Source organism: Microchirus variegatus, assembly GCF_963457635.1.
Source record: "Microchirus variegatus genome assembly, chromosome: 8".
Classification (NCBI taxonomy): domain Eukaryota; kingdom Metazoa; phylum Chordata; class Actinopteri; order Pleuronectiformes; family Soleidae; genus Microchirus; species Microchirus variegatus.
In genome coordinates this window covers 10965664-10993306 of record NC_139809.1, presented here as the reverse complement: position 1 = coordinate 10993306, position 27643 = coordinate 10965664, and the positions used below count along the sequence as shown (strand labels likewise).

Here is a 27643-nt window from a genome sequence, read left to right as displayed (position 1 = left end):
TGAAAATCCCCTCAGAGAAAATGTGCTTTTAGGGTTGTTTGCCTTGCCTTTCACAGTGACGGAAACACACACAGAGTGAGACCTCCTCTCCCCCAGTTCCCCTATCTTCGGCTGCAGCTACAGGTTGCACACCTGTGGGCAGGAGCGAAGGAGCGCGCGCGTGCACAGTGCAGCAGCAGCAGCAGCAGCAGCAGCAGCCAGCGGCGGCAGCGGGCGCGCGCTGCCATTCCGACACATGGTGGTGCGACGGACGCGGCGGCGGCAACCTGCGAATATTAACCGTTAAAACCCCGCCCCACCCTCCACACAAAACACCGACGGACCTCTCGAGTCCTCGCCTCAAACCACACGACCTACAGCGGCAGGGCAAGACCCGCGGTCGGTTAGCAGCAGCTGTCAACGCCACGTCGACTAAAACAAACAAACTAAAACAGTTGTTCTCTCTTTGTTTTGTTTTTTTGTTCCGTCGGTGTGAACCGGAGTTCTCGGGCTGTCAACCATGCTGGACCCGTCCTCCAGCGAAGACACCGGCGGGGAGTCCGACTCAGAAGTTGCGCCGGAGGAGGTTCCGCGGAAACCGGGCGCCTCCGTGTCGGTGAAACGGGGAAATAGCAGTCGAGCGGGCGGCCAGCAGCCTGCTGCACCTGGGGCTGTCTCCGGCAAAGGTCCGAAAGACAGCGGCGCTGCGAGTGAGGAGGAGGAGAGGAAGGAGCGTGAGCGGATCCAGAGAGAGGAAGAGGAGAGGAAAACTAAACTGCAGATTTATGTCTTCGTCCTGCGGTGCATAGCCTACCCATTCAACGCCAAGCAGCCGACCGACATGGCCCGGCGGCAGCAAAAGGTGAGTCCGCCATCCGCACACATGCACCTGTTGTTTTGGATAGAGGCGCTTGCGAACTTCCATTGAGAATATGCCGATTTAAAGCTGACTCAATGAACTGTCAAACTAATTCATGTCAAACAACTAATATTTGAGTCCTACATGGAATATTAGTGCCTTTGCAATAGTTCGGCTCGTATTATATCCACCATAAATGTCCTCTATTCACTTTTTTTTTAAGTCTTAAATGCATGTGTGCCGCGTCTGTCTTTGTTGGCAAACCTAATCTGAATCTTAAAATTGAAGGAAAGAAATCTGGAATCGACTTTAGAATAGATCCGGGCGTTAGTTTTCTAGTTCTTTGTAGTTTTTATGTGGTTGTTAGAAAGAGCATCAACCACCCACCTTATTACAGCAGTATAACTACACTAAAACCGGTGGCATCTGCACTGGAACAGAACTGCCTGCTCTCTGAATTCTCAAGGTGGTTTAAACAACAACAAAACACTACATTATATCCCTGAAAACAGAATTATGAAAAACAGATGGCTGAGCCGGAGAGTTAAGACATTTGCCAGTATTATATGCCTCTATTAAATGTTTTTTTTTGCAAACTACAAGTACATGATGTGAGCTCACATTGAACCCACAATGTGGCTTTCACTGAATAAGAAATAATTAAAGCATAACATTTAGAGGAAAACATAAGGTGGTGTTTATTTATTCTCTGAATTTCTCTTTCAGTTTTTGGACTTAGTGCTTTGCAGGGATGCATTGAAGCGTCGTCCTTGGCTGCATCACATTCAATGGCCATTCCACTGATGGGGTGAATAACTGTGCTCGGGTTTGTCTCCGTTAGACTCGGATGAATGCATTTCTGCAGTGCTGGAGGGCAGCACTGTAAACTGCATGCTTCTGAATAATGGAGCGAGCAAGGAAGCCACTTATGACGCTCTGGCTTTCTACTCGTTCTGCCGGGGAAACTTGTTAATGAGTTTCTCCTGGTGTTTAAATTAAACATGCAGGTGAGGCCGTTTATATTCAGCACAGGTGTTTGTGTAAGTGATGAATCCGCTCGAGACTCTGATAGAGGGCTGATGTGGTAGTTTCGTTGCGTCCATGTCACTGGAATGAGTTTGTTTAGCTTTGTGTTGTGTATTTCTATGAGCACACAAACAGGGAGTCATCAAGACAGGGAGTCATTGGAGCACTGATCGATACAACATCTGAGCACAAAATGAGGGTTAGTAACTGTAAATGTTCAGAGCAGAGTCTTAACTGACAAAAAGTTGACAGGACATGAAGTAAGACACAACTAATTCTAACATTTCACAGAAAAATCGCAGTCATCTCGAGTCCCGTCTGTTTCCTGCTGCGTGCTTGCTCTGGAGGTGGAGTTAATGATGCAAACTGATGCTTGGTACCGGCCCACGCTCAAACGCAGCCTTCAGCATCTTCACTGTGGGCCTCCATGATGCTCACTCCTCAGGCTTTCACCTTGCAGGGAAGTCATTAATGATGACGGCGTGGACGTGGAAAGAAAACTCCAGTGTGTAACTGAATGAAATGACGTCTCCGTCCATTTGTGACATTTTGTGAATCTTATTTGCGGTGTTCTTTTGAAAGCAGACCAGTCATAGACGATTGTTTGACTCAAAGCTGTAGGATTAGTGTGCCCCACTCAGGTAGCCACACGTTTTCTTGGCTTTGAAAAGTTGCAGGCAAGAAATATACTTTTCTATAACAAAAAAAAATTATAATGTAGTAAAAAGAAGAATTTGCCCAAGTTACAACTTTAGTTTAGTGTGGAGCTGTCTTAAAATGTGAGATAACTTCTCTATTTATTTTAGACAGGTTAAAAAACCTGACTTTATAAACAACCTTTCCGGTTTCTTTGCCGAATTGATGCATTAATCTTGTGCAGTCAACATGAACACTTGACCTGGCCTTATCGTATTATCGTAAATCTTATCGTACTCTGTTGTTAATTTGAAAACTTTATGATGCAGTGTTCTCAGATCATAAGCCAGTTTTATTTGATTTCTCGCTTCCATGTCTGGTTAAAGCTCGCGCTTAACCCTTTCACTGCTGCTCAGTTATCGGCTGTCTTTAACCCCGAATCCTCCTTTTGTTTTAATACTAAGGAGTTGACCATAAGGTTTCCCTCCACTCCATTAAAAACCAGGCGTCTCAAATCTTCACTTCAGTCCTTATGTCAGGTGGAGGAGGGATAAGGTATCCTTTGACATGTTGAAGGACAGCTGGCAGTGGTACCAGAACACAGTAAAAGCCGAAAAGACAACATATTTCTCTGTAATTATTACATCCAACTGTCACAAATCCTGTGTCCTCTTCAGCACCATGAGATTAATTTTAAATTCATTCTGAGAATACCAGAATCGTCCAGTCTAGAAGTTTCCTCCTGAGCTTTGTGAGGATTGATGAAGTTGTGTCATCTAGAACATTTATCTCATGATATCTCATGAGTCCCTGTCATCATCCCTCACCTTTTCAAAGAGGGTTTATTCCACTTTTTGACCTCCTGTCCTGGCTATTGTCAAGTACAGTTTCACCACTAGTGTGGTAACCAGAGCAAACTTCTATTCCTTTATAAAATCCTGGAGAAAGTTGTCTTTTTTATCAATATTTTACCCGTCATTGTTTTTTAGTCTAGAATGGGATTCAGGAGATGTTTCAGTTCAGGTTTAAAACCCTACACAGCGCAGAGTCTGCACTATTAAATATTTTTAATGGCATATTTTTAGCCACTGTTTCTGGTAACTGGGTTGTCCTTGTGCTGCTTGATTTGACCGCTGCCTTTGATACAGTTGACCACAGTGCTCTAATTTGTCGTCTTGAATACATCAAAGGAGCAGCCCTGGGCTGGTGTTGTTTCTACCTGGCTGAGAGAAGTTTCTGTGTTAAGGCCACATTATAATTCTCCGACTGCGTAATGCGTTATCCGTCTGCGTCACCACGTAGACCACTCGAGCCTTTATATTTCTGTGTCGTGGTGACGGATAGGCGCTGCAATTTCCCGCCCGATCAGTAGGGGTCGCTGCACAAGGTTGTTGTGCTTTTGGCTACAGTGAGCAATGGCGTCCGAGGGAGAAAGACTGTTGTTGTTGAAACAGTGGCCGTATGTCACTTTTCTGTGTCCCGGAACGCAGTTTTAAGATAATTTGAGGCGAGAAATTGGCCATTTAGAGTCTAAACATGTGCTGTGTGTGTTAAGATATGACGTATTTATAGTTCGGCAGCGACGAAGACGGCGGTGTTCAGCTCCGCCCTCTGTGGACGCTCGGTGCTCACTGTGAGCCGGCACAGAGCAGCTTCGCTCGGCCTGTCCTGAGGACCAATCGCAGCTCTTGCCGTCTCCGTTGTCCCCTGACGGAGTGACGGACACTTAAAAAATATTCGGTGCAGCCGGAGACGACGCAGAGACTCTACAACAGGTTCTGCGTCGACGCAGAGGACTCTGCGTAGCCTACACAGAGCACTTTACGCAGGAGTATAAATTGGGCTTTAGCCTTGACGACTCTGTGTCCTCTACAGCATTTTGTAGAATATTTTTCATTCACTAACAAGCTGTTGTGGTGAAACAATCTGGAAGTTTCATTCTTTGGAGTTGTAGTTGGAAGAGTAATTCTTAAATCATATTTATTTTCTTTTTGAGGCTGTTTTTCCAATCCACAATAATAAATTAACTTGGTGTTGGAGGTTTGATAAGTAGAGGGGGACTGTATGCTTCCACAGGTATGAATCAGACTGATTGCACACACACCGTACAGCTCTGGGGGAAGTTCTCTAGTGACACTGAAGCAGAGAAACCAGCCATGCAACATCTACTCTTTCCTTGTTTACACTGGACTGAATAAGCTTTTGCAGCTTCTAGCTTCTTCTGTTGTGCGCAGGGCAGGCCTTTGTACCGTTCTGTGAAGCAGACACTTTGAAGTGTGAGGATTGTCTCAGGAGTTGTGAGAAATAAAAAATGTAGAAGTGTGGATTATATTGTCTTGTATTTTTTTTACAAGGCCTTTTGTTTTAAAGTGCCTTGCACTGATGAAACTTTCCAGAAATGCATCATACGGCATGTTTTGTATCAGAGAAGAGGAAGGAAACGGTCCAAGTTTCATCCAATATTATCGAGGTAAAATAATGGATGCTTATTTCCAATGAGGTTTCAGTGAGATTAAGTTCTGATGCTAACGAAAGAAAGCACTCTGAGAGTTTCCCTCATCACCAACAGAATCAAAATATGTCCTTTACTTTTTCACTCATGCTCCTTAGATCCGAACAAAGAATAAAACAAAACTTCCAGAGTAGAGGACATAAATAACCTTCTGGTTGTAAAGCAGCTCACTGGTTGCTCCTTAAATGAGCTATAAATGTAATCTGATACGTGCACGACTTTGACTAGACCATGTAGCATTATGAGACATTAATTTTTTATCCTATTTTGATCATTTTATTGCTTTTCTTTGTACACCAGGCAAATAAATCCAAACGACTCTAGTGAAACTCTTTTATGAAGCCACAGGGGGCAGAAGTTATGAAGTTTTTTTGTTCTCAGATGGTTGATCGAGATCTTTTCTACTGGAATCTGGCTGAGGTGTGCTTGGCAGCAGCAGCACTACTCTAGCAAAAGAGCAACCTGAAGGTTTGACATCTGGCTTTCAAAGTGTGAATTTTAAGAGCTGCTCCTGTTGCTCCTGTGTTCAGGTTTTGGACAATGAGTCGCTGCTGGATCTGAAAATTGTGTATATTTCTGTTTCACACTTTTGAGCAATGTTGTCCAGGCCTCTGACCTTGCAGACTCCTCCAGTCTTTGCTGCAATATTTGAGCCTCGATTAAATAGTTTAAGGGTATAATCTAGTTGAGTTAAGTTGCCAAAATTAGACATGAGTGTATCCTTTATTTTTATTTTATATGAGGTATTTTTACGGCATCATAAGGAAACTCCCACCTGCTCCTCGTCTTCCCCCTGCCGTTTCTGTTTTAGTCCTGTTTCTAAGCGGGCCTGACAAATGGAGCAGGGAAACCACGAGTGCAGAAACCCCCTCCTGATGGAGACCCACGCATCTTCCCTTGCCCATGTCTAATCCCCTGGCAGCTGTTTATTACACAAACGAGATAAACACCATCTCTTCTTTTCTCTTCGCTTCTCTGATGTCAGGAGCCACTTCTCTTGATGTGGAGGTATGTTTTTTCTTTTTTTTTTGTGGCGGGTAGTGGGCGCAAGTTTTGGCCACAAATTTGCCGAAGGCAGCTTCCGTCCTCTGTTGTCATCTCTACTTCCCCCCCCTGTCAGATTCCCTGACATGGAGCGCTTCTCATAGGGTTATGTAACCTCTTCTCCTCCTCCTCATCATCCTCCTCTTCTCTTCCTCTCTGAGATGTGAAAGGATTTCTCGACAGGGAGCTCCGTGAAGAGCATCACGGGGGTAGCCCTCAGCTCAAACTCTCTGACTGTACAGTACGCTACAATACAGTCATTTTATACTGTACATTGATGTTTTTTTTTGCTACAGTGGAGATGATGAAAAACATGCACAAGTAACAAAACAACTTGAGTTCAAAAAGTTTCTGGTGTTGTGCTGAAATTATGGATGCTGAAAAATGGAAGCGTGTGTGTTTGCTGCAGCGTTTTCCTCTCAGATTTGTTTTAGTGGTGGGGTGGCAGGGGCCATACATGTGTCAGTATCACTCTTTCTCTTTCATGCAGCATGGCTCCCGAGCTGAAAATGTTGGTCTGTTGTTCAGCCTGTCTTCAGTAACCATTGGATGATGGATTGCAATGGAATTAAATGCACACAGTAATCACGGCCAGAGGGTGAATCCTAATGACTTCGGTGACCTTTTGACTTCCTCTAGCACCGTATTTATTGCATTATGTAATTTTCTGTGAAAAAATAAACAATTACGGAGTCATTTGCAATGGAAGTTTATAGCCAAATCCTGACTCTAGACTTAACTTTACTGAACATTTCCCTTGAGAGCAACAGCAAGTCTTTCTATGTTTACCTTTTTGTTTTTATCTATTTATCAAATGAATCGCTAGTCATCAAACTGTGTCTTCTTATCCTTCAGACTTTTTGCCACCTACTGCTCACCTTCGCAAACTTATTCCCACACATAATCTTTCCTGAATCTTCTGAATTCTGGTCCAATTTGATGGAAACAGAACGCTAGTGAGATGGAACGTACCCTGAAACATGGAAGCTATATGGAACTCATTTGATTATTCACATCTGTGCTTTTCCTCCCGTCACCTGTTATGCAGCTGGTTTTGCAGGTGTACCTGATACATTTTCTTCGAAGTAGTTTACACAGGGTAAACACCTCACTGCCATAAGCCCTCAAGACATAATGTCCCTATGATATTTATAAGTCACCATTAAAAATAAATATGTACAGGTTGAGTGGCTCACAATCATGTCCCTTTGTAGCAGCGGCACCAGCACACAGTCTCGCCCGGTGCTTCCGGTGACTAATGAAGTCTCTGGAGGTGTTAACACTGCTGTTGCACATACAGAGCATTTGTGGAGATGACGGCCTGCTCCGTGTTCTCCCTGCAAAGGCTTTTTTTGTGTCTCCATGTATTAAAATTAAAAAATAAAGTGCAGATGCAGACATTTGAAAGAGAAAATGTTGCACAAGTGTGGAGCTTGTGCTGTACGTTTGCCTCATGCCAAAGTTGGACAACACAAGCTTTTTGTCCGTTATGATGACCGACAGATGTCGGCGAGGTCTGTCATCACAACAGATGGGTAGGGATGGGTATCTGTAGGATTTTATACTGACACGACATTGTCATTTTCATATTTAAAATGATGACTGGGTGATGTTTGTGCAGATCTGTGAGAAACAAAGATTCCCTTCAGTCTCTGATAAAATGTTGAATAGCTCAGCCCAGAATTGTTCAGAGCTGTGAGGAAGAGTGGACTTCTTAGCTTGTCATCTGAGGACAGGCTCTTGTCTTTGAAGTAAAGGTTTAAAGGAACTCTTCTGGAGTGAGTGGCTTTAAATCTCCTACAATAGACGTGTTGACAGTCCTCTGACACCAGCCATTGTTTTCTGAGTCATGCTCTCTTGTTTAGACCGACTGATGTGGTTGTTGTCTGACTTCTCTACGATGAGTAAGGGCATACGTTCAGTCCTTAAAAAGTTAATGACTATTAATGACTAGAGTTGTTTGTCCATATGCTTAACGATACGTAATGACGTTGGTAGGAAGAAGTAGACGACGTAATTGAAAGATTATCCTGGTGCATTATGGGGAAAAATCAGTACACTACCGGTCAAAAGTTTTGGCTCACTTAGAAACGTCCTTATTTTTGAAGGAAAAGCGCTTTCTTCAGTGATTATAACATTGAATGAATCAGAAACACACTCTATACATTGTTAATGTGGTAAACGACTATTCTAGCTGCAAACGTCTGGTTTTTAATGGAATATGTACATAGGTGTATAGAGGCCCATTTCCAGTGTTCTAATGGTACATTGTGTTTGCTAATTACGTTAGAAGGCTTTTGGATGATTAGAAAACCCTTGTGCAATTATGTTAGCACAGCTGAAAACAGTTTTGCTGGTTCTTTGACGAAAGGGCAAAATGTATATGTGACCCCAAACTTTTGAACGGTAGTGTCGGTTACACTTCTGGCCAGTGCTTCTCTCCGGTTCTCCAAGTTATCAACGCCCTCTAGATGTGATGCTAGTCCATCACAAAGTGTCGCCCCCACATGTCCCTGCTTGCTGTGTGGTAAGCAGAGGGGTTGAAGGCACTGGGGAGATGTGAGCACTCCCACCATTAGGCATCTGGGTGGTATGGGAACTATGGAGACCATCTTTGACCCAACTTGTTGTTTTAAAAAAAAAAAAAAAAAAAAATCATGTCCCAGTATTTTATTCATTAGGATTTTTATTGAGCTTCTCCAAATTCACACATAACAAGGTGGTGTACAGCCAATGTTCTCCACTGTTCTCTTCCAGAGTGTCATTGTCGTTTCCACAGCGGTGCAGCTCTTGTCCAATCACATGTTCTGGTTGTTGTGCATCAGCACATTGTGATTCTGTTAATTCCTCTTATTTTTTTTTGTCTTTTTATAGGAAGCCTCTGTATCACGCTGTGTTTAAAACTGGGGCTCCAGCTGGGCCTGAGCTTTTCTGTTAATCAAGGTTTTTTTCCCCACTGAAATGTTCAGTTTTCACCAGCTGTCTGTCAGCCACTACACGAGTAGATTTGAGTTTTTTTTGTTTTTACCAAATATTTCCTTTGTGTAGGTCTCATGTTTCATTGAGAAATTAACATGAATTGATATGGATTATTATTATTATTTATTTATTTTGAGGATCAGTGGCATTGATAAGTGTCAGCCCACACAGTTGTACTGTACTTATTGTTCCTTTTGTATTCTCACAAACTGTTAATTGAGACGAGGTAAAGCACAAAGACAGGGAAAGCATTTGAAATTGAAAATGATGCCTTTTGTTTAAGCAGTCAGTGTGTTTTTCAATAGCTGAATCCTTCACATCACTTTAGACCAGATTCCTCCCTGTGAGGCCCACACTCACTTGTCCTATTTTAAACCATTTAATTACCTCTCTATATTTGTCACTTATCAGACATTATCAAATTACCTCAAACCACTGAAGCTTTAGCGTTCAGTGTAACAATGACTTGTTTTAACAAAGGCAATCATCATGTACAAGCCATTATGAATATAATAATTAATTATTCTTTGTTAGTACGATTGAAATTGATTGATTTCATCCTGAAAGCCCTTTGTGTTGCATTTCGGGAGCACAACAGTGTAAGCCAAATGCACTACACACTTCACATTTAAAGGGACTATTCAGTTTTTAATGTGTCGTCGTATGAAGTACTGTAGGGGTGTCTCAAGATTCGATTCAAAATCGATTCTCGATTCAGAAATTAAGACAATTCATAGTGTGTTAAGGCAAATTATGGCATCAAAACAATACAGTTTGTATAAGATAATGTGATCTGTAAATAAACTGATGTAATAATCACACAAAGGCAGACTTGAGACAAAAATAACTTGCATAAGTAACAGCTTAGGCTAGCTGCTAGATTTTTGAAGTTTAGGAATAGATTCAGAATTGTGGATGATTAGAATCCTGATTCTTATGTGAATCCATTCCCCCCCCACCACACCCCTAAAGTACTGACACATTTTGTGTGTCCCCTGGCCTGTGAACCAGCTTGAGATTACCAGCGGATACAAACGAGATTTTTGCTTTTTCAGTAATATCTATGCCTGTTTAAGTCTACGGTATCTTAGGAAATGGACATATTCTTCTTCGAGATATGGTAGACTGAGTAGTGGATGTAGATTTTTATTTGGCAAGTTTTTGTTAAGTGGCTAAAATTTGCTTTTACTTCAGCCTCTTGTCCATGTTCTCTATGCAGAGGATCACCGGATGGTGCATACAATAAAGTCGTATACTATGTATGTATTCTATGTTTTAGATTTGTACACGCAAACAAAACGGAACATTGGAAACTTTTTTTGTTTTAACTCCAGAACCGTTGCTGTGTTATTTCCTCTAACTACTTTAGTTTCTGGGTTTCTGCAGTAAACAGCCCATGCTTTAACCCTCTTTGATCCCTGTAAATATAATGATCCCCCTCAGACACAGGGGTTATTTTATGTGCTCTCCATGCAGATCCTCACATGTATCTCAGTCCATACAAATGAAAGAAACAGGAGAAGATAGCCTTTTAATCTGTTGTACCTCAGGTTGTTGTTGGACACTACGTTAGGAGGATTTTCGGCTTCTTAAATGTCAATATTTTCTGCTCTGTTTACTCCATATAACAGAGAAAACCTCATTATCGTTACAGCTGAATAATTTTGGTTTGTGGCATTTGAGGACAACATCATTTCGAGGTTTGTGAAAACAACAATCAACATTTTTCATCAGCTTTTTATGGACCAATTAATTGAGACAATGATTGACAGATTAATTTATTATGATAAGAATAGTTAATTGCTGCCCTAACTGAAGGATATTGTGTATTTATCAATACTGTGATATGTTCAGGAAAAAGTATGTGTCAGTATTGCATATACCTATTTTCACTTTCTGTACCTCTGGGTCCATTATTTATAGGTTGCCACCTGCTTCAAATCTTTACCCTACGTAAACACGTCTTGGCTAAAGCCCTGCACTGAAGACACACACGTGAGATTTATGTCCTTTTAAACATTTCTAAATGCATTTCATGAATAAATGGAGCTCCTGGAATGAATGATGCAGCTTGCCATTTAACCGAAAACAGACGGGGGGACACAAGACTGTTACTTTGTTGAGGGAAACTGTCTTCCAGGTTTGTCACAGCTGATTCTTCCCTACAGCGCCTCTGCTCTCAGCTGATAACAGTGCACACATAATGCCCACAGTTCACAAAGTGGTCCACACACACACACACACACACACACACACACACACACACACACACACACACACACACACACACACACACACACACACACACACACACACACCGCTGCTTCCTACACGGCTGTTGTTGACATCAAATGCTTGGATACTTCCAGATATTTCCCAACTGTTTACTGTCCTCATTTGGACCGGTGCAGCAGTGTATATAACTTCATCCATCCATCCAGCTTTATCCTCCACATGACGGTCATGGGGCTGCTGGTTCCAATCCCAGCTGACATAGGGCACAAGGCGGGGGGTACACTCACCATTCCATCACAGGGACACAGAGACAAACAACCGTCCACTCTAGATTTAGAGTGTCCAAATTGCCTAATCCCCAAATCTGCATGTTACTGGACTGTGGGAGGAAAACGGAGAACCTGGAGCAAGTGTATTTATCTTTTTGTTATGAAAATAATTGACATTCTCATTATGATTCAGAGCTACCTGCCTGGTATGGAGACTTATTAATGGCCAAGGAGAATCTGCACATGTGAATATCGAGTTTTGATTTGATTGTTTGTCGTAGAATTGTAGACTTCCATTCAAACAGTCATTTTGCAACCAGCAGAGTCCCCTTCCTGGTTGCTTTTCAGCATATTGCGTCATATCGAGTTGGTTTCAGCTAACTAACCGGAAGACTACATTCATTATTGACCTCCGCCAGGATATATATTTGCCGTAGTTTGTTTGTTTGTCTGTCTGTCGGTTAGCAACATATCTCTGAAAGTCACCGACAGATTTGAATAAAATTTTCAGGAAATGTCCGCAATGGGACCAGGATCAAGTGATTACATTTTCTGGGGGTCTGAGCTGCCTTGGCGGAGGTCTGTGCTCTCCGAGTGCTTTTCTAGTTTTATATTTGGTCTATGGTTTCAAGTGACAAGTTGACATCTTTTGTTATCTTTTATCCTTGTGGCTGAGGTTCAAAGGCGCTGTCGGCTGTCATTATGTTTACGTCTCGCATAATAAATATGTTCAGCGTATGACTATTGTCAGGAAAAGTCCCGTCGTCTCTCTTCACAAGAATCATCTGTCAGCGGCGTTGTCATTAAAAATGCTCGCTCTCTCTGATCATTTCAGTTGCGAGTCATTTCTTATTCTTTTCTTTGATGGCACCAATCATATTTCATTATTCTTACTTACTGATCAATGTCATTAGAGCTTATACAATTCTTTGAATACATTTTTAGTGTTGAGAAAAAAACCTCATACTAATTTTGTGACTAGCTTTCTTAATAATCATAATGTACTTCATGCACACGGTCAGAATACTCATACTCAAATGTTAATGTGGTAGCCCTCCATATTATTTTTTACCCTTAAGGTAGCTCTCATCTCAAAAAGGTTGGTGACCCCTGGTCTAGACACATACGCCTGTATCCTACATACGCTGCATTTGTCGGTTAGAAGATGACAAAATGGTCAACTTAGCCTTTCCCTGTTGTGTGGGAGTGGGCATTTCTGGAATGGAAGGTTGTTGGTTCAATACCAAGGTTGTCGGAGATACGAAAGACCTGAACATAAAGGCATGTGGAGGCAGGATGTGCTCTGTGATGGAAAGTGTAGTAGAAATAAAAATACTCTCAATTGCTTTGTGCCATGGAAACTGCAGACGAGCACCGGCCACATGCTCCTTCATATGACCGAGTCGTTTAGTTGTATAAGTGACTATGGACCATCATAATATTCTATTTATATCATAAAGCAAGCCATTGTTGCCAATATGTCTGTTTTTTTAAATGTCCATAATCATTGACTTGGTCTGTGCTCTTCTAGGACCTGACTTATGGTGTAATTGAATAACCACAAACACAGAAGCATCAAGTGAACAACATAAAAAGACATACAAGACTGTACCTAAAAAAGGTACAAATTCTTTGTCGCTCCAGTTGTACCCTATCAGGGTACAAGTACTGTAACTTTAAAATTAGTACATTTTTGTACCTGTTTGTTTGTACCTCTAAAGAAACATTTGTGCACCCCTATTGACAAACATGTGCCTTTATGTCCTGGTACAGAAATTAACTGATTGGTACACACTGAGAAAGGTACAGTGCTTGTACCCTGATAGTGTACTGGAGCGACAAAGCATTTGTACTTTTTTAGGTACAGTCTCATACTTTGATTTCTTAGTGTGTATGAGTGATCCAATCAACTAATATTACGTGAGTTATCCTTATTGTCTGCATTTCAAGGTCTTTCTTATTGAAGTCTGTCTCTCTCTAAATTCATGGCCTTTAAACCTTTTTTTTTTGCATAAAAAATGAATCGGCATAAAAGATGAGTTGCTCTCTTTGTTGGGTTTCTGATGCCTGAAAAGTCAAAGCCTGGAGCTGTGCAGTCACTTGATTAATCCTTGCTTTCTGGAGGTTTCTGGCCTGCACTGTGACTCGTGTTGGTATAATGGTTAATAAAATGGAACGGCGTCTCTTTGGCCTTTTGTCACGCCCCGGCAGGTGACAATGGTGTGCATTGTGTGTGTGGCTGACAAAGTTGTGCGGATGGGACTGTGTTACCACGGCTGCGGCTCTCTCGAGGCTCTAATCTAATAAAAGACTTCAACTTCCCCCTGCACAGTGATGATCAATTGATTCAAATGGCCTCAGTGGACAAGCTGAGGAAGTGCTTCATTTCTATTTTTATCTCTGCACTGGTGAAGTCACAGCCACATCTCCCTCGTCCACTCTTCTCAGTCATATCCTCTCCTCCCTACAGTTCAGATCCCCCTCCTCCTCTTCTCTCTGTTTTCTTCGTGTTCTCCTCCGTCATCCCTGCGTATCCCCCCGGTTTTTCCTTTCCTCCCTCTCTCTCGGCTCTTGTTTCCCGCTGTGACCCATCGGAGAGCTTTTCTACCTCATTGCCTCAATTCACCCACAGTCATTAAAGGAGATGCTCTTGACAGATTCCTCCGCTTGTGTAACATCTGTTTCCTTGCATCTCTGAGCCACAATGCATGGCTTTGCCCTCAGACTTGCACTTTCTCATGTTAAACAGCTTGTTGGCACTGCCATTTAATCCGAGTTACCCAAAATAAAATGCTGAAATTAACCTTTAACAGCCAGATCTACCAAACATGGCATCATCATCATGCCTTGATGAAACCAAGATTGCTGATGCTGGTTTTGTCTTCCCTTGTAATAATTGGGTGAACAGACAGGGAAAGCCCCGACTTAGCTGTTGATCCTATTAATACACATGAAAGGTAAATATACTTTATTCATAATATGCCTTTTCTGATCCTATTAAAGCACTTTTACACGACGCGTCACGTTCACCCACTCGCACATTGCTTCTTTATTTATCTGTGTATGTGCTTTTCTATCTCCCAGTCTCACTCTGCCTGCATCAAACCTACTATACTATAATAGTACGACACTATTAAACTAATATACGATTTCCTTTGTGCAGTAATTACTCTGAACCCCAACAGCAACAAGGGCTGAATATCAACTAAAATAGGTCTCAACATCATCAGTTCCCTGGTGATGATGATGATTATCATTGAGCATTAAACCAAACACTGTGATTAGCATAAATTAGAGAGGGATTTCACTACCTCCTGTGACATAGTGTCAGTGGATGTACAGTGTGTAAACTTTAGCTGCGCATGTTGGTAAAGTTGCATGGTGAAGATGAATATTAAGTGTTTTTAGAGCTTATTTATCCTTCAGTCAGTATCAAAACTCAAAAGATGTCTAGTTTGTCAGTTGTGGGTTATTGCAAAAACATGTTGGTCCAAAATATTGGCCTGTCAAAAGCTCACCAGGATCCTAATTTAAATATAAAATGCTAATTTAGGTGATTATTTTATCTTCAATTTCTGCCAAACTTTACCCAAATTTTACACACTGACATTTTAACACTGCATCATGTTTATCATATTTTAGTTATTTAAATTCCAGGGGTATTTTCTTTACCTTGGCTGCCCTAGCCTTGCCTTGGAGCTCAGGAGAAAATCAATAATTCTGACTAAGCTAGTCGACCTGTTGATGTGTTTTTGAGCAAGACGGTGAACCCTAAATTGCACCACGTGGTTTTGCTAGCAGCGTGTGAATGGATATGGTTGATGTGTGGTAGAAAAAGCACTGCATATATGGCAGGTGAGCTGTATAATTGTGTATTTAGAATGAGCTCAAGTTGAGAAGAGAGTTTCTTTCTTTGCCTCAGTGCAAAACAGAGAATGCACACACACACACACACACACACACACACACACACACACACACACACACACACACACACACACACACACACACACACACACACACACACACACACACACACACACACACACACACACGGTTCTCTTCTCATTTGTATTTTGAAGTTAAGTTAAATACAATATCAGGAAATGGCTGAGATAGCAGCTACCTCAGCAATGCTTCCTTCCTCTGATACCAAGGCGCAGATTCTTGGATCTGAACCAGGAATCACTATCTAAATAAAAAGGGTCTGAACATAATGTCAGTGTTGGTGTTGGTGCAGACTCAGCACCATGGTCACATCCACCTCGCTGGTGAACAGCACTTTAGCCATTATTCATTCAGATGAAAAACAAGTTGAGAAAAGAAGAAGCAGAAATGGTTCAAGTACACAGGGAGTTCACTCATTTTAACATCACTTATTGTTTTTGTATTTTAACATAACCAAACTTACTTTGTCTGACTACTTTCAGACAGAAGTTGAAAGATTGTTGACAGAGGCAGAAAAGGATTGTATCTTCACACCTCCATGTGGTGAAATCTTTCTCAGACTGGGTGATATCTGCATCTGAGGCATCAATAAAATAAACTCTTCAGAAGAAAAGCAATGATGATGTATTATACAGTGAGGACCAATTGGCCGATGGAGCACATGGACCAGACCGAAACAGCAGGTCTAATATGTGTTTCTGCACAAAAATATATCATAAAAATATAAGGAAGGTTTTCCCAAGTTGGTGTGGGAGAAGTTTACATTTCAGCTCAGGGCTAACCCTACTCAAGATAGTGCTTTAAAAATAAAGGTGATGGATCTTCTGTCTGTGTTGAAAGCTCATGATAATACCTGAATGCAACAGTCAAACTATTTACTAATGGTTCAGTAATCAAGATATAGCAGGCAAGGGTCCTGCTATACGGAGGCTGCCATCTTGCACTGCCATCTTTCTACAGTAGCCCAAAACGACAAACCAGCTCGAGTGAGCAGGAATAAACATGGCTTTGTGCAGCATTTCTATCAAATTACACTGGGAAATCAACAACGTGACGACGAGTTTGGGGCCTAAAAGGATGTCTGTGTTCTCGCTTTACAATAATTTATGAGCATGGAAATAAGGTCGGAAGGAATAAGCCTTAAGCATACAGTATATAGTAATGTATTTAATCACTGCCTGTGACTGTGTGTGTGTGTACATGTTGCAGATGGACTGCAGTAGCCAGGTCAGTTGTGTTTATAAAGGGAGGGAGAGGAAGTGTTTGTCTTTGAGGAGTTTTCACTCTCACTGTCAGAGCTGCACACAGACAGCCTAAAATAAGGGTTTATGGCTTTAAAGTAAAATGAGCATTTTAATGGAAAAACTTTATGTATGACAGACATAAAAACCCCCAGGCAGCAGGGTAGAGGAGACTGTGTTCTGTGGATGATGTCTCATTTTGTTTTTGCGCCTGTGAAGTGTCTTTTTTCTCCACTGCCTGGTGGTAAAACTGGTACTTTTCACTGGGACATGAATCTGTTCCACAGCAATCAACACTTTCACTGCATGCCAACAGTCTTACCTGAGGTAGGTTTATTTTTAGCAGGGATGTTAGCTACCAGCGTTCAAATCATTAACTGTGGAGTCGGTGGAAGAAAACCAACATTGTTTGCTTCATAATGACTCCCTCCCTAATTTATGAGTATTTATGAATGGTAATAAACACATTAGCAGTATGTCACAATGACAGCTAAAATATTGTTTTTTTTTAAATGCATTTGAGTCTCTTTCTAAATAACCCGTCCTGAACCTCATTTTTTTGGGGAACAACTTCAGTGAGAAACATTTTTGGTAAACAACAATTTCTACAACAGTGGTTATGTTATTCCCCGAACAGCCTCGAAACAGCGTGTATTAGACTTTGAACTGTACACAGGGATCAAGGTTGGCAGAATACATATTTGTTCTGATCTAAGGCTTTGTTGAAATATCATAAATATTGTAACTACAGTGGAAGTTTTATTGATGACATTTGCGCAATTTGGTTCGAGAGGAGACAGAAATTTGACTCGAGATCATTATCTGCATAATAGTGTGTGGGCGTGATGCTGATTGGCAGCAGCTGCATCGCTGATGATCTGTGTATGCTGCAAGGATCGTTACCATGACAATGAGGGGTGTTGTCACGCTGCTATGCAACACAGCCAGGGGAAGTGTGTGCGCGCAGATATTAGGGGATTTTATTTATAAATGATCAATTTTCTCTTTTTATTGTTTTTTTTTTACAGGGTTTTCAAGCAAAAAAAAATGAATTAAACAAGCATTTCCTTTATGTCATAGAAAACAGCCAGAAATCCCCATGTGACCCATTATAATTTAATTTCTCTAAAACTGGGGGTGAAGATGTCCAGCCGTCAAATACAAAGACACCCGTTTCTGTTGAATGTGAGGTCTTTCATGTCCAGGCAGGATAAGAAGTGATGGCGAAGCTGTGTGTGATTTTGTGTATGTGTGTGTGTGTGTGTTCAAGAACAAACACACTGATAGACTGTGAGTGACATTAATATCCCCTCCTGTCAAAACTGCTGTGCACAGACTATTTCACTCTGAAGCAAACGTCTCTCAGAGGAAGAAAACGCTCAGTCATTTGTTGAAGGAACGGTGTGATGAATTGCAGTTGTGTTTGTTTCTGGTGTGTTCAAATTCTTAGTGTGAAGATTCGTGTTGAAAAAGATATGATTTTAACATGAATAAAGTCTCCCTATTTTAGTAGTGCCATCTATTTTTTTTTTACAACCTTTCGCTGGGGAACTGTGCTTCAAACATTTCATTCCATCCATTCATCTTCTATGGCTTTATTCTCCACATGGAGTTCACTGGGGGCGCTGGTGCCAATCCCAGCTGGCATTTATTTCTTAAAAATATATTTATTATTTGTACAGTGTTTTTTTAATGATTTACAAGAACGTGGAAGTGACAGTAAAGATGGATGTGTTACACCAGCTTTTTTTATTTGGTTCTCTTTGGTTTGGAAGCTCTGCAGAGGTTTAGTGCTTGTAGGGTCAGGCGATAATACGATAATAATATCGCGATATCACTAGAAAAAACAATAATTAGGACTTTCGATAAAGTCACTCAGCTTCTTCAGGAAAAAAACATCAAAATGCTATGCTTCCAGTCAGCATAGTTGAGAATTTTGGTCTTAAAAATCTCACTAACGCGCTTGTCATGACAAGCATTTTTCCTCTGTGTGATCTGATTTGATAACTGAAGTGATTAAACGAAGATGAAGGTTGTTGAGTTCAGAATAAAAGTCATGAAAAATGATCAGTAATTATCGATATGGATCAATATGAAGTAGTTCTATCGTGATATGCTTTACAGCCATATCGCCATAACCTCTAGTTTGAATTCTTGTTTGTAATGTAAACGTGAAACCCAAGGGAACGCAGTCATTTCACCTGCTACAACTTTATATTTGACAGTGCAGTTGCAGAGTTTGCAGATTTTTACTGTGTGATGTTGTGATTCTCACTGTTCAAACAAAGATGTAAAAACCTCTCACTTGCTGCTGAGATTGAAAGAGGGACTGAAATGAAAGATATAAATGTGCAACGACCGTGACATTGTTGGTGCTCTCCAGGGTGTATTCTTTGTTTTTTTTTGTTGCACGTTGGTGGTTTAAGGTGTTTTTGTTACGTCGAACACACAACTCCCTGGAGGGAAATAAACAGAAAGACAAAATCCTCTACTGGCAGCAAAATTATTAAATCACCTTTTTGTTCTGACAAATTGTGAGTGAAATAAAAATGATGAAAAGCCTCACCTTCCCGCCTTGGTCATATCCAGCTGCCTTGCTCAAAGGCTGAAGCCAGAGAGGAGCTAAGTCACTCATTGACTGCAGGGCTTGTTGGTTTCAAAGCAGAGAGGCAGGTGTGTGCTCCAAGAGTAGCGGTCATGGCAATATAGTTTGATATAATTACCTCAGGCACTGTGAAGATTACCCATGCTGTGTGTGTGTGTGTGTGTATGTGTGTGTTCGTTACATCCTTAGGACCTTTTCTGGCAGAAAAACCGACCTTGTCAGAACCAGTAGTCATCACTGGGAACCAAAACCTGGTCATAATGAGGCAGAACTTACATTTCTGAGGAACAGGGTAAGTTTAGGGCTCAGTTAGTTGAATTGTGGTTAAGGTTGGGGTTAAGCTTAAACGTTTTATGATTTAGGATAATGCTTTGGTTATGCCTTCCAAATGAATCGAAGTCAATGCGAGTCCATAGCTGTATGTAAAAAAAATAAAAAATTGTTGCCAGACAGATATGTCTTGCCCTCAGGAAGTGCTACATTTCTCACCACCGCTGCTGTCGAGAGCAAACGCTGAAACTACTTTGCTTCACAGACATGTACACTTCATCTGGTCTGATGTAATATCATATGACTTTTTATTCTGTTCTGTCAATTATTCTTCCCAGTATTTTTGTTGATTCACTAGAAACATCATTACTTGGCCTTGCCTGAATGCTGGAAACTCTGTAGATGTTTGTTTTGGTACTGGCTTGTGCAATACAATATTGCTTATTGAGTTTTTTTTCAAGCCTTGTTCACCAGTGATTTTAAGCAGTTATGTGTTGCACTAAATGTTTAATCACTTTAACAACACACAAAGATACAGCACAATTATTAACTTCATTTGTTGTTTTGGCACATGCTTCATTCTTTGTGTTTATTGATCTGCAGTCGATAGGTCTTTGCTGTTGCCAAAGTAAACTGATAACAGTCCTTCGAGGACAGCAAGAGACTTGAGCTAAAGCCTTAAGCACAAACAATGCTGGTGTGGACTGTGGACACACACACAGCTGTGCTATAATGTCCTCCCTCGCAGAAGAGCAGCAGGTCAACTATTGCAGCTGGAAATGAAAAAAGAAGCTATTAAAGTAGTGGTCTCATCACGTCAGTCGAGTCTTCTGTAACCTGGAACACAGGGCTTTCAGAGCAGGTTTAACAGCTGTTGTGCACAGTGGTGACAAAATCAGGGCTCAATGTGAACTATTTGGACATAGTCACCCAGGAACAAAAAGCATTTGTCTGCGTACAATGACAACTATTTTCAGCACATTAGCCTGTTAAGTCAGACTGCAGAGAACATTCTCTCTGATGGCCCTGTACACATATGTACCTGGTTAACCTGGAGAATCACGTTGCGTTCAATCCGTTAGCTGCAGCTGAAAGTATTTCCATGGCTGTAGCTGCACTGTCCTCCACCTGAGCAGCTGTAGCATCGCTCTGCCCTGATGAAGGTGCAGTTATCTCACCTCATATTTGCTCCAAGCACTTTGTTAGTATTTTGGTTTCTGTGTGCCCAATTAGGTGAGCTCTGGAGAAAGGATACATGAACCAAATTTAACGGACATGTTTTCATCAGTTCAGTTCATATCTTTCTACAGTTTCTTATTTCTACAGGTCTTATTTAACGGTTAATCAAGATCTATTCTATTCTATTCTTTCTAAAAAGAAGCTATGTTTGATATAGTATATGATCTATTTTTTTCATTTCCAGATGTATCATTTACCATGAAGTTTACTGATACCACGACTGTTCGGTCTCTTTTCACGTCTGATCACATTTGGCAGTTTGACAGGCGGCCGTTTGACATTATTTGGGTTGTTTCGATGATGACTGACAGTTCTGTGACTGGCTGTCTTCCCAAATCACATCATGTCAAGAGCAATATGAGCCTCAATAGGCTTGTTTGCCTAGCCCTTCAATAATGATGAACACCAATAAATAAGAAAAGTTTTTTGCTGTGTCCTACATAGGGGGTGTCACGATCTTGATTTTAAATCAAATACTGACCAAAATCATGACCTTGACCTTTGAAAGCAAAGGTGGAATTGAGGATTTAACCACGCCCCCAGTGTGACATACTGCAGGCGATTTAAGCATTTAATTAACATACTGGAACCACACTACGGAATGCCAAGCAGGTCACATCTTACGAAGAATCTGTTTCCTTCCATGTATGATAATATCAAGGAATAAATTATTGATGTCTGAGCAGATTTAGTGGCCTTAACATGAGATTGCTGGACCTTCAGAGCAACACAGAGCTCCATGACTCTGACTTCTCTTCTTTTTAGCGGTAGTTTCCAATTAACTGGTTATTTTTTATATTCATATTGTTGATAAATTATGTAAATTTGACAATCAGGCTTCAGTGTGGTACATTGTAAAACAAATGATCAGTCATGATACCTGTAATGGAAAATTCAATTTCTCTGACTCAGAGCTACAACTGCCCATCACCCTATACCTGCCCAGCACATAATACCAGGTCCTTTTGTGTATTGTGTATTGTGTAATTAGCATGTCTGGCCTGAAATTGCACCTTCCTGCAGCATCCGCAGGGAGACAACAAAGAGGTGTGAAAACACTGCCTGGAAAGGTAGAATTCTTGTCTATTGGAGGAATGTGAAAGGGGAGTTGCTTAGGTACGGCCTGAAAAGCCAAACTCTTTGTCTATTGGAGGAATGTGAAAGAGGGGTTGCTCAGGTATAAATGTGGAGAGCCCACTTTGCTCTGGGTCTTTGTCCAGCTTTGATCACTCCTATAATGATTGACATTTTCATTGCAACGAAAATAAAAACTTGTCGGCCGGCAGAGGTTCTCTATTTCATTCTTCACTAGCAGCAGAAAATTTCCACAAAACACCATATTGACAATCGAAATGGGAATTAAAAATATTTATTATTATTTATCATGAGATAAATCCAAAGATTCAAGTCAAAACTAGACAAGTTTAAAAATGATTTGGAGAATCGTGACACCCTTTGTCCTATTACTGGAGAGCTCTCTGTGTTGGTCCGTTTACTCAGAGAGCCAACAAGCCCCGACTGTTAGAGAAGGTTGACCTGCAGACCTCAGAGCAGCGGGAAGCTTCTTGAAGAATGGCATCATGGAGATTGATGTCCCTGAAGGGAAAGTGAAACTTCCTCCAGAATGTTTTCTGTCATTGATGGGGAGAGGAAGTGCTCCTCGTCCGCTTATCAAACTCCCCCAGGGCAAATCCATTTCAGACAACGTTGTGAAAATGTGGAGGCACGAGCAGACATTCAACTGAGACTTGACACGACGGTATTCACTGTGTATATCCAGCTTCTTTTCTCATTTCATGGACGGGATGCATTTGGAGGAGTAAAGCCATTACTGCTGCAATCACCTGTAAAGAGGTGGTGATAAAAGTGAGAGCGGCTCCAAAACACATGCAGAATGGCTTTAGAACAGGAAATTAGTTTGTTGAATGCACATAACGTGCTCGAGAGTCTGCTCTGAAAAGGCGAATGAAACTGAAATAAATCTACCAATCTTTTTTTTTTTTGAAGAGAAAATCATAAGATGAAGTTTCACCGACTACCTATTTCACAACATTTTGTTGCACATGTCAATGTCAAAAGATCCTCGGCTATAAGAGCAGAGAAAATCTTGTAATTCTTTTTATGATATTTGGTAAAAGGGTTAGTTTAACACATGTACGTAGAATACAAATAAGTCAGGAAGTGAAAAATCAAAGGAGGTTACAGCTCTATGAAGAGATGGAAGGAAACATTTGCTGATTTGCTCGTCATATCCGATTATTTGCATATGTTGATGCTGCTGATGTGCTGTCAGTGGTACTTCATAGAAGTGAAGGAGATTGATACACACTGAAAATGTCATCATGATGGTGAATTGATGTTTTGATGCTGTCCATCTGTCTAACCCTTGGATTGAGGTCCCACATAAACATGCTCTTGACTGATCGAGTCAGTTTTATTTTTATCGCCTGACATAACAATACACAGTTAGCCTTGGAAGACTTTACAATCTGTAGAGAAAATGACAACACAATCTATGCTTAGACCCAAGTTGCCAATCATGGCATTTTACCTCATAGCATTAAAGGTCCAGTGTACAGGACTCGGTACCATCTGGAGGTGATCCAACAGAATACCTGTTTTTAGTGCTGGGCACGTTAATGGCATAAAGGGCGTCAACGTTAACACATGGCGCGTTTCCATGACGACTGATCTGAAAAAGACGTGCGTGATGTTTACGTGGCGCGGCACCGGAGTCCGCAGGCACCGTTTACCAGTGAGCTCCGTTAGCTGCGTTAGCTCCTTTAGCCCGTTGGCGCACCTACAGTTGAACTGTATTGGTCTGTTGATTAAACAAAAAGAGCAGTGCTACACATAACCAGCGTACCTGTGTGTTGCGTGTGTTTTTAAAGTTTAGCGTTACTTTAGAGATGCATTTTAACAATCGGGAATCACGTAAACATGATGTCACAGGCGTATTTTTCCGGTCAGTCGCCATGGAAACATGTCATGCGTTAACGTGCCCAGCACTTTTTGCAAACAAACAAGCTGGTCCAACATGGTGGTCTTGCAGGTCGTAAGGTAATAAAGGGCTCATTCTAAGATAATGAAAACAATTAAAATCATTGAAACGTGACTACTATATACGCCATAATGTCTGCATAATCGCCCCCAAACCTCTGCATCAGTCGGGTTCTAGAATTATGTTTCCACTTGTTTGAAGTGCGAGTCATTTTCAATATGAATGAGCACAATGGACCATTTCCCATTTAGACACCGGAGATGTGAAGGAGACCACACAAAGAGTTCTTGGCATGAAATAAGTCACTGGCCACTTTGTGTTGCTAGAAAGTGAGACTTCCTGAATGTACTTGAGCAAAAGAATAAGAATTGAACCCCCTTAATGCCACTGTTCGACCTAGCACCTCATACATATGCAGTGCCTCAATAGCAGCTTCTGGTGATTCTTTTGCTCGTAAAGGAATCATGCAGCACAATATGGCAGCTGTGGTTCACTAGGATTGATGACATTTACGAGAAAGTTTTCTTTCTTTGGCCTGATTTGCTCTGCAAATCCAATCTAGAGACTAGAAAATAGTTAATCGTGGGTGGATAAAGACATGGATAGGTTCACTGTAGGTGAGCAGACGAATGGATGTGAGAACTTGTTTTTTTTAGCAATGTTTGACTATTATTCTTCACTGTCGAGTTCTTGAAGTCATATTGAGTTTACATTAATATGAAATTGGAGTGAAAAGTTTCAATCATGGTTGATTAAGCACCACCTGTAGTCACTGCAATGTTCTTTAATACTACATCATATAAACATGACGTGAACATTAAAGAAGTCATTTCCGACGACTGTGCGAGCAGCTGCTGTACGCAGCGTGAGGCTGTGAGCAGTAGAGCGCAGCGACACGAGCTGTTTACCTGGCTGAGGAGATGGAAGCGTGCACATCTTCATCTGTGGCTGTTGCTGCAGGAAGAAATCCCCGTAACGACCACTGTCTTCTTGGAAAAAAAATCCACTTGTGTTATCTTGTGGTTAACTCGGGCTGCAGGGCTGAAACACTCTCCGAATACAAATATCTCAGTGTGATAAACAGAGATGAACCTGACTTACCTGCGGAACGGTGGTGCGTTTGCTTTCCACCAGTCGACAGGGTTTACGTCCAAAGGAGAGAGTTTGTCACAGTCTCAATGGTGTTGCATATAATATACTACACTCCAATAATATTGGAAGTGTAGTGATCCACAAGCAGTGGCAAAGGTTTATCATTAACATCTTTATGTGAAGAACCTTGTCAAACTAAGGTTCTTCTCTGTAATGATGCCGCACTGAAACAATCAAACTAATCTTGTATTTTTGTCTTTTTCTCATCCACACTGCCTTCCTCTCATCCTCATCCTCATCCTCATCCTCTCCTCTCTCTCTCCCAGGTGAACAAGCAGCAGCTTCAGGCGGTGAAGGAGCGTTTTCTGGCCTTCCTCAATGGGGAAACTCAGATTGTGGCAGATGAAGCTTTCTGCAATGCCGTGAGGAGCTACTATGAGGCAAGATGGATTTTTTTTTTATATCTCGTATATCTCGTATATCGTATCTATACTCTGTCCTTCTTTGTACGAATTAAATCACATTCTCGTCTACTGCAGGTATCCTGTGCTCATGTGATAATATTTTGATTATCATATTTGATTCTGCAACAGTATAAAAAGGCAGCAACAAAACAAACGGGAAGATGTTGTTTGATTGGCACATTCGACAGTTGACGGAACATAATATTTTGCAGGGTTTTGACAAATATTAGCTGATATATCTGAGGGATTAGGCAAATTGGACACTGTAAATTGAGCGTGAGTGTGAGGGTGGATGGATGCTCTATGTCAGCTGAGATTGGCACAGCGACCCTCATGCGGAGGATAAATCGCTAGAAATGGATGGATTGACGGATGTCCCATCTGTTGACCTCTGCTCTCCGACTCAGGTGTTGCATTGTGGGTCAAATGATGGGTCTGTGGGTTAATCGGTTTTAAACGGTCTCATGTTCACTTTCGTTGTGGTCCTCCCTCACATCTCCCTCTGCACCTCTGATGACAGAATGGTTGTTGTGCATTTATGGCACAAAGTAATTAAAAATGATCACCAGTGACGGACTGAAGCAGATTAGAAAATCGATCCACGAGCAGTTTCTGTCCACACTTCTTCTCTCTAAACCCTCATTGCATACACTTCATATCGCTCTGTGAGTCAAGGATTTTTTTTTTTTTTTTTTACATTTTAATGATGTTTTCTTCTCTGTACTTCTGGAGTTTTTCCAAGAAGTTGGAACTCAGAACTTGGATAGAAATACATCCTCTGACTCCTCCAGAGACACTGTGGCAAACCTTCTGTGGGTTGTTTCTGTCCATCCACTGTTGGAGGAGGACACTTTACAGTGGCTCTACCCACTGTTTATTCCATTTTTACTCTCTTGTCGCTCTGTTGTCTGCCACTCTTCTGCTTCCATCTCTTCCTGTATCTCCTCTCATCTTTTACGCTTACGATTGAGTATGAGATACAGATCTTATAAGCCTGAAATAATTGCCTAAATTGCCACGACGTGCGAGACCAAAGGATCTCCATCAGACTGTCCGTCAATCATTTGTATTGCTCCACAGGAGCTGACATTCAGAAGAACCATGAAAGAGAGCAATGACGTGTTGTCTTTTTCCCTCACTGGATATCTAACATCTTAAGTTCTGGCCTTTTGTGAGTTTGATGGGTCGGTGAAGAGACAACCACAATTTCCGAAAGTTTTACGCTGAAGTGCTGCTTAAGTTGCATGTTAACACATGATCTGCATGTGTTGGTCTTGCCTCTTGGATCTCCTGCAGCTTTAATTCAGGACTATTTTGACGTTAGTTGCTCAAGTTAATGTTAGCTCATCATCGTCATGTTTCAGTCTTTGAAAATATTAATAGATTTTTCTCTTTTCACATGAGAACAAATTCCCAGGGAGAGAAAATGGGGATGAGTCTTTTTTTTCCCCCCACGTCATCCAGAAATGTAATGCTTGACTTGAGCGATGACGCGGTGATAATATGCTAATTATAATGTAGTGTGAGCTGTTCTCTCATCTCAGCCAGACCTTTTGAATTCAGCTGCAGCACCGCAGTGATGATCATGTGTGAGGAAACAAACCGTACCAGAGAAACAAACACGTCAGGCACTGGCAGCTTATATTTATAAGAGGCATTTTTGTGCTGGAGCTGCAGGTGTGTGTGACCTGTAATTTAGTGTTTTAGAGCAGCTGGAGTCTGGTGCTACAGGTGTGTGACATTTCAGTAGCCCAGCACGAAGCTGCTGCTCAGGCTGTGAGTAAGTGCCTTCAACTGACAGATCATTTATTGACCTGACTCTAGACAGGGCTGGATTCACAGATTTCATACGAGTTAAAAATGTTAGGGATGTTGAGAGCAATTTAACACCTAAGCCTCAAAATGAATGTCCATCTGGACTTTTTTTTTGTTTTTGTGTGCTAATTTTAACCATAAAAGGGCCAGCAAATGTAAGTGCTTTTTTCCATTTTTCCAGAAAAACATTAAATATCTGGCAATTGTTTACAATTTACTGCATGTTAAATTAGTGTATTAACAATTCAAGATGAAGAAAAAACACTGTAGTTGTACACTAACACCAGGTTTTGTGTGTTAAATTTGAAATTTGAACAGCTTTAAACTAAAAATCTATTTAAAATGACATCTGTTTGAGTCAAAAACACAAGTGCACACTCTTCTCTCTGGTGACAAAGATGCTGAGTCCCAGCTTCATGCAAACAGTAC

At 41.2% G+C, this 27643-nt stretch overlaps 1 protein-coding gene across 1 annotated transcript in view; it reads left to right on the top strand.

Annotated features, from left to right (window-relative positions):
- Positions 1-700: 700 nt before the first annotated feature.
- cadps2 (Ca++-dependent secretion activator 2) overlaps positions 701-27643 on the top strand; it is a gene marked incomplete at its 3' end in the record, with an annotated part of 138305 nt that continues 111362 nt past the window's right edge. The window contains exons 1-2 of the mRNA XM_083893187.1: positions 701-841; positions 25262-25375. Coding sequence (XP_083749313.1) covers positions 821-841; positions 25262-25375 — 135 coding nt within the window. The 5' untranslated portion in view covers positions 701-820. The remainder of the gene's footprint in view (positions 842-25261; positions 25376-27643) is intronic.